The sequence below is a fragment of the Bidens hawaiensis genome, unplaced genomic scaffold (genome assembly GCF_021521415.1).
Source record: "Bidens hawaiensis isolate Kalapana, Puna unplaced genomic scaffold, B.hawaiensis_p1.1 tig00018666_1, whole genome shotgun sequence".
In the NCBI taxonomy this organism is placed as follows: domain Eukaryota; kingdom Viridiplantae; phylum Streptophyta; class Magnoliopsida; order Asterales; family Asteraceae; genus Bidens; species Bidens hawaiensis.
In genome coordinates this window covers 53,492-61,833 of record NW_027492828.1, presented here as the reverse complement: position 1 = coordinate 61,833, position 8,342 = coordinate 53,492, and the positions used below count along the sequence as shown (strand labels likewise).

General features: G+C 41.4%; 1 protein-coding gene across 1 annotated transcript; it reads left to right on the top strand.

The window, feature by feature from the left end:
- Positions 1-4,624: 4,624 nt before the first annotated feature.
- On the top strand, positions 4,625-8,342 carry LOC143556663 (uncharacterized). Its single transcript, XM_077045931.1, has 6 exons — positions 4,625-4,964; positions 5,870-6,061; positions 6,132-6,371; positions 6,474-6,691; positions 6,790-7,044; positions 7,820-8,342. The coding sequence occupies exons 1-6, from the start codon at positions 4,658-4,660 to the stop codon at positions 8,144-8,146; spliced, it is 1,539 nt and encodes a 512-aa protein (XP_076902046.1). The 5' UTR covers positions 4,625-4,657; the 3' UTR covers positions 8,147-8,342.

Below are 8,342 nucleotides of genomic sequence, written 5' to 3'. Positions count from 1 at the left end.
TGACTGATTTAGCTTTAGCTTCTAAATGAGTCTACATGTTTCTATAAAGGGTTTTATAGGAACACCCCACACCCTCTATACGCCATGTATAAAACTATACGGTAATCTATACAGGGAGACCTATATGCCTGAGTCTATACGGGACGTATTAGAGAGTTTCTCTAGAAAAACCCTTCTAAAACTCACCAATTAAAAACTTCATAAGCCATCAATAGATGTATTTTAAATTAATCAAACACACTTTAACTCTGAGCGGTTAGTCATAGGTTAAAAAAACCACCACCCTAAGTAAAATTACCTCTGTAGGGGTATGGTACTAAAACCCGGTTCTACGACCCTAAATCTATTATGTTTGGCTTATTTTATTACATGGACTAATACAATGTTATTGGGCTGAGGGGGTTTTGTGAAGGTAACCCTAACTGGGCTAGGCCCATTAGGGTATCATGATGGTGGCCATGAGGCTCTCTATATAAGGAGGTCTCCACCTCCTTGTTAGAGGGTCATGCTCAATAAGAGCCACCACCACTTTTTGTGTCTGTAAACAAGAAATCCTCAGGATATCTTAGCAGTCACCTCCACACCCCCAAAAAACCATTGCAGGTCTCAAGCACAGCTGATGAAGAAGATCAAGACGTGGTTCGTTCATCTCGAAAATCCGTGGAAACATCGTCATGGATCAGGTCAGATTCATTTCGTGCTTCGACATTGGCGCCATCCGTGGGACGGCAACGAACTGCCCTTCGATCTTCATCTCGGCTGTCGGATCTCTCCCAGGAAAAACCCAGATCTGGAAGTTTACAGAAAAAGGCTTCAAGGCTTGTTCTATTAAAGCTCAAAAAGATCCATAGATCTAAAAAGAGGCTTCCAGATCTGGGTAATAAGAAACGGCCTGATTCAAGTGATCAGGTCTCCGGATCTGTGATGGTTTTAAATCTGCTCCGAGCTTCAGATCTACCTAGATCTGATTTACAGATCTAGACCTAGATCTGATTTACAGATCTAGATCTAGATTACAGACCTGGATTTTAGGTCTAAAGTTGCAAGTCTGACTCTAAAATTGCAGATCCAGAAATTACCAGACTTCCGCCGCCATGTACGCGCGCCCGCGGATTCTCACTCCGCAGCCGTGCATGTGCCGCCGCGGAAACCACCATCTGGGTTTTTGCGCAAGAGACCTCCGCCATGCACGCGCATTCACGAGTCACCACTCCATCGCCGTGCATGTGCGCATCAGGCCTCGCGCCAAACTTCAAGGTTGGGAATCCTCATAATATCCCATATGGCTTCGCGCCAAACTTCAAGGTTGGGAATCCTCATAATATCCCATATGGCCACGCGCCAAACGCCAAGGTTGGGAATCCTCATAATATCCCATATGGCTACGCGCCAAACTTCAAGGTTGGGAACCTTCATAATATCCCATATGGCTACGCGCCAAACTTCAAGGTTGGGAATCCTCATAATATCCCATATGGCTTCGCGCCAAACTTCAAGGTTGGGAATCCTCATAATATCCCATATGGCTACGCGCCAAACTTCAAGGTTGGTAATCCTCATAATATCCCATATGGCTTCGCGCCAAACTTCAAGGTTGGGAACCCTCATAATATCCCATATGGCCACGCGCCAAACGTCAAGGTTGGGAATCCTCATAATATCCCATATGGCTACGCGCCAAACTTCAAGGTTGGGAATCCTCATAATATCCCATATGGCTTCGCGCCAAACTTCAAGGTTGGGAATCCTCATAATATCCCATATGGCCACGCGCCAAACTTCAAGGTTGGGAATCCTCATAATATCCCATATGGCTACGCGCCAAACTTCAAGGTTGGGAATCCTCATAATATCCCATATGGCTACGCGCCAAACTTCAAGGTTGGGAATCCTCATAATATCCCATATGGCTTCGCGCCAAACTTCAAGGTTGGGAATCCTCATAATATCTCATATGGCTACGCGCCAAACTTCAAGGTTGGGAATCCTCACAATATCCCATATGGACACGCGCCAAACTCAAGGGTTGGGAATCCTCATACCACATGCTCATGCACCACATATGCTCACGCATCACATATGCTCACGCATATTACGCATGCTTACGCATCACATGCTCACACATATCACTGTCTACGCGCACGCGCATGCAACATCTGCGCGTGGCGCATAACACAAAACCAAAGTCTACGCGCACGTGCATGCAACATCTGCACGTGGCGCGGGACATAAAGTAGCTCGTAAGACGCCTCGCGCGCAAGCTCTATTATTATAGCTCGTAATCCGCCTCACGCGCAAGCTTCATTATTCTTACAGCCCGTAAGTCGCCTCACGCGCAGGCTTTATTATTCATACGGCTCATAAGGCGCCTCGCGCGCAAGCTGTTATTATTCTTATAGCTCGTAAGACGCCTCGCGCGCAAGATTTTATTATTTATACAGCTCGTAAGACGCCTCGCGCGCAAGCTGTTATTATTCTTACAGCTCATAAGACGCCTCGCGCGCAAGCTGTTATTATTCTTATAGCCCGTAAGTCGCCTCACGCGCAGGCTTTATTATTCATACAGCTCATAAGACGCCTCGCGCGCAAGCTTTTATTATTCATACGGCTCATAAGGCGCCTCGCGCGCAAGCTGTTATTATTCTTATAGCTCCTAAGACGCCTCGCGCGCAAGCTTTTATTATTTATACAGCTCGTAAGACGCCTCGCGCGCAAGCTGTTACTATTCTTACAGCTCATAAGACGTCTCGCGCGCAAGCTGTTACTATTCTTATAACTCGTAAGACGCCTCACGCGCAAGCTTTTATTATTCATACAGCTCATAAGACGCCTCGCGCGCAAGCTGTTATTATTCTTATAGCTCGTAAGACGCCTCGCGCGCAAGCCTTTATTATTTATACAGCTCGTAAGACGCCTCGCGGGCAAGCTATTATTATTATTATTACAGCTCATAAGACGCCTCGCGCGCAAGCTGTTATTATTATAGCTCGTAAGTCGCTTCTCGCGCCAGCTTCATTATTATTACAGCTCATAAGTCGCCATGCGTGCAGGCTCCATTATTATTACAGCTCATAAGTCGCCATGCGCGCAGGCTCCATTATTATTACAGCTCATAAGTCGCTATGAGCGCAGGCTCCATTATTATTACAGCTCATAAGTCGTCATGCGCGCATGCTTCATTATTCTTATAGCTCGTAAGTCGCCTCTCGCGCCAGCTTCTTTATTATAGCTCGTAAGTCGCCTCACGCGCAAGCTTCATTATTATTACAGCTCATAAGACGCCTCGCGCGCAAGCTGTTATTATTATAGCTCGTAAGTCGCCTCACGCGCAAGCTTCATTATTATTATAGCTCGTAAGTCGCCTCGCGCGCAGGCTTTTATTACAACATGTCACCATCATGAAGAAAACTTCTCAAAACTCAAAAGACAATAAAGACAAGGCCAAAGAAAAGGGAAAAAACCGCCTCACACCTTATAAAGTCCAGCGCTCCACCTAGACGCTTGCGCGCCCAAGAGCAACGCTGGACTTGGGGGGCTTGTAGGGGTATGGTACTAAAACCCGGTTCTACGACCCTAAATCTATTATGTTTGGCTTATTTTATTACATGGACTAATACAATGTTATTGGGCTGAGGGGGTTTTGTGGAGGTAACCCTAACTGGGCTAGGCCCATTAGGGTATCATGATGGTGGCCATGAGGCTCTCTATATAAGGAGGTCTCCACCTCCTTGTTAGAGGGTCATGCTCAATAAGAGCCACCACCACTTTTTGTGTCTGTAAACAAGAAATCCTCAGGATATCTTAGCAGTCACCTCCACACCCCCAAAAAACCATTGCAGGTCTCAAGCACAGCTGATGAAGAAGATCAAGACGTGGTTCGTTCATCTCGAAAATCCGTGGAAACATCGTCATGGATCAGGTCAGATTCATTTCGTGCTTCGACAACCTCAAAACAAGTTAATTAGAAAAAAACATTTTTTTCTTTTGAAAACGTGAAACTAACGTCCATTTCTTTATAAAAGTTATAGTACTCCTAAAGAGTATGTGTTATAGTAAGTGGTCTTCTATACCCCTTTCTAATACTTTTCCATAGCCCTTCTATTTTGACTTTTAAGTTCTAGTATTATCAGTTTTATCGTATTTTATACTTATGTCACCAAATTTAATGTGTTCATAACTTTTAAAAAGCATTCACAATCTCATGTCACCAATCTAACTTATACGAGTAATACTTTCTTTTAAAGCTTAAAACCCTTAAAAGAACACTTCAAACATACATAAAAAAATTATATTATTATTACGAAAATAATAAAAGCTTCTCCGGTGACTAAACCGGCAAAAATCAGGTTAGCAACCGTTCCGTTACTTTTTACCCCTGGGACCCACACAAAAACCCAACCACCGCTGTCATCATCTACCGTCCCACACTCCCACTAACTCCATCCTGCCCACGTGGCGAATTATCCGCCGTAGATCCACATCAATCAAATCCATCTTATTTACATAACCAGTTCCTCCACTTTCAAATTATACACTTCCACCCCTCCATCAGTCCACCACACTCTCTTTCTCTCTCCTTCATGCAACCACTGCAAAGTCCACATCTATTAATAATAATGATATAATTCAATCCACACCGACGATTGAAGTTTGATCTATGGACGGAGTGAATCCGCCGTACGCCGGCGGTTACGTTCCGAGAGTGTCGACGGAGGACTGGAGGTACCAGGCGACGGAGTTTGCTAAAGGATTGGCGGAATTGAGCGTTGAGTTTGGTAAAGGATGTAGAGATGTGGTGAAGCAGAGTATATTGAGAGATGATTCCTTCGTTGTACGGAATTTAGGCGGTCCGTGTAAGTCCGCGTGTACGAAGCTGAGGTTTTTGAATGAGTATTTACCGGAAGATCGTGATCCGATGCATTCGTGGACCGTCATTTCCTTCGTTTTCGCGGTTCTAATTGCAGGTACTTGAAAGAATTAATATTGATTCATTATTGAAATAATTTATTTAATTTGTAAAAAAAAATTGATCTGGATATTTAACCTTTTTGCATAGAGAATGGATAATTGACTTTTTTTTTGTTAGGAAAAAGAGGAATATGATTAATTATATAAATTACAGATATGATAATAATTAATCACATAAATATGTTTAATATTACCGACATGATATACTTATCTTATTGTTGATTGATGGCTTCAATGAAGCATCTTCAGCTTTATGCACTTGAAATTTTAAATTACTTGTTCTGTAGGCTTAATTAAGGATGAAAATCATGTTGTTTCTTAGTTTTATAAGTTAATATCTTAGCCATTCAATAAGAAATATTGAACCCGAGCTTGAGCCTCAAATAATGCTCGTTTAGTTATCGACCCCAAGCTCAAGCTTGTATGCAAAGCTCGTTTAGGCTCATTGAGCCTTAACGAGCCTTGTGTATTTAGAAGTTTAACCTCTTCTGGACATCTATGTATTAGTTTCACACTACACAGTCAAGCTCGAACCAGCTTTAGCTCGTTTTAGGTACTGCACGAGCTCTAGCCGAGCTAACGCTCGTTTAAGGTTTTTTTTACATAATATATATAAATAATTAAAAACGTATGCAACTTAGTTAATGAATAATAAACAAGCCGAGCCCGAGCTTTAGACACAACTCATGAGCTGAGCTCGAGCGTTTAAAAATTTGCTCTAATTGAGCCGAGCTCTCCTAAGTCAAAAGGAGCCAAGCTCGAGTCTAGTTGAGCTAGGGCTCGGCTCGTTTTACCCCTAATTGTTCCCTGTAAACTTCTACTGCTGAAAGTCAATAATGAGCATGTGTGTTTTTCAAGAATGTTATTAAGCATCTCACTGATAATGATCAACTGAATGCAGTCCTATTTGTAACCTCTGAAAGTGATGCTCCAATTCCCATGATACAAAAGCTGCACATACATCCTGCAAATGCTACGCGTATACTGTTACCGGATGGTCGGCACATGGCTTATCATGAGCAAGGTGTTTCATCTGAGCAAGCTCGATTCACCCTGGTCACGTCACATTCTTTCCTTTCATCTCGTTTAGCAGGTAAAAATACGATTCAATTGATAAGTTTCTTGAAAATTGCTTAATGAAAACTAAGAGAAACGGTAAATAGGAATACCTGGAATCAAGGTTTCACTACTAGAAGAATTTGGCATTCGATTGGTGTCATACGATCTTCCTGGATTTGGGGAAAGTGATCCTCATCCTGCTAGAAACCTCGAGTCATCAGCAATGGATATGTTATACTTGTCATATGCTGTTCATATAACCGACAAGTTTTGGGTGGTTGGATACTCGGGTGGAAGCTTACACACATGGGCTGCCCTCAAATACATACCCGATAGAATTGCAGGTGTGTTACCTTTTTGTTATCATTTATGCTGAACGAGATTCTTTGGATAATATCTGAATGTTTGTTTTGAAACTGATTATGGGATATTAACTCAACGTACAGGTGCTTTCATGGTGGCACCTATGATCAACCCCTATGAGCCGAGCATGACTAAAGTTGAGAGACGAAGGACGTGGGATAAATGGACTTCTAGAAGGAAATTTATGTACTTTATAGCACGAAAGTTTCCAGTCCTTCTTCCATACTTTTACCAACAGACATTCTTGTCGGGAAACGTTGATCAAATTGATAAGTGGCTCGCATTGTCACTTGGAAAAAGGGTTAGTAATCTCAACTGAAGATCACTTTTAATTTTAGGTGTTTACTTAAATCTTTTTCCTTTGTAGATGTTTGATTGGACAATTGGTTGACTTGGCAGGACACGGTTATGATAGAAGAATTGAAATATCAAGAGTTCTGGAAGCGGGATTTAGGGGAGTCGGTTCGACAGGGTAATGTTAAACCATTTGTAGAGGAAGCAGTGTTGCAGGTATCAAATTGGGGATTTAGTATTAGTGATCTTAATGTCCAGAAGAAGCATCAAGGGAAAGGTATCATCTTTTGGCTCAAGTCTATATATAAACGATGGCCTCAAGAGTTGACCGGGTTTCTTGGCCCGATACATATATGGCAGGTTCGTTCATTTTCTTCTCATTATGCAGAATGGTTTGGGTTGGACTCACTTGTCAAACTTTTTTATAAATAATATAATTAGTGTATTTTTAGATATGATTAGAAAGTTTTTATTGCTTCCGTAATTATAATTTTGAGAAAAAACTAAAAATGATCTAGAAGGTTTTATTTATGCATTAAAATACACTATGGTAGACTTTCAACCCATTTGACTCATTTTAGCAGTAAGGGCATTTTAGTCATTCACAGGCATTTAACTAGAAACACTAACTCCCTCACAGGCCTTAAATTCGTGAGATGGCCGGTAATACCCAATCCGTGTTGCAATTTCAAACTACTCAGGAATCAGGAATCAATGTAATTTTTCAAAGAACCATACTTAAAATATGGACATACCACCATTTTAGTAATTAACTAAAATATATTTTGCCCATTTGACTTGTTAGAGATAAAATATAACTCGAATCAACCTTTACATAAATAAAGGGGTCAAAAGTGCCACCTACACTAATTAAAAGTTCAGATTAAGAAGTTTAGTTAAAGGGGGGATGGCCGAAATGGTTTTAAGTTGCCTAAGGTTCATTTTTACTACAAACAACCTCTTAAACAAGGGTATTTTGGTCATTTCGCACTCGCTTAACAGAATAGGATAACCCTGTCCATAAATTTAGTTACCCACTTGAAAACTTTGGACTAGGCTTGTAATTTCAATAAATATATATCAAATCCATCTAATAGTTATCTTTTTTATATATTTTTTATTTAAATATTAACAGGGGTTGGAAGATAGGGTGGTGCCACCATCAATGAGTGAGTATGTGCATCGGGTTTTACCGGGGGCAATGGTGCACAAGCTTCTTTACGAGGGCCATTTCACCTACTTTTACTTTTGTGACGAATGCCATAGACAGATGTTGACCACGGTTTTTGGCAACCCACAGGGCCCCTTGCCTGTTAAAGTTGACCCGTTGCCCGTTAAAGCTGACCCGGTTCCTGTTAAAGTTGACCCGATTCCTGTGATGGAGGATACTACCGATGAAGAAACAGAGGAAAGAGGTATAAATAGTTATTCAGATAACGATTCAGATATTACTTTTTTTTAGATGCGAATATTAGATGCATACACAACACTTTGTTACTTTAGAGCTAATGACTGCATACCGCAGTCATGCTAATAACACTGTGTACTTAGTAGGCTGGTGCAAAACTCATGAGCCAAGATAATTACACAATAAAATTACACTTGTATTTTCAGATTTTATAGGTTTAAATTGACACGAAATGCAGACATGACTATTG

Coding starts and splice junctions, on each gene's coding strand:
- LOC143556663 (XM_077045931.1), top strand. CDS start 4,658: ATGGACGGAGTGAATCCGCCGTACGCCGGCGGTTACGTTCCGAGAGTG. Junction 6,062..6,131: donor CCTTTCATCTCGTTTAGCAG/GTAAAAATACGA, acceptor AACGGTAAATAG/GAATACCTGGAATCAAGGTT. Junction 7,045..7,819: donor GCCCGATACATATATGGCAG/GTTCGTTCATTT, acceptor AAATATTAACAG/GGGTTGGAAGATAGGGTGGT.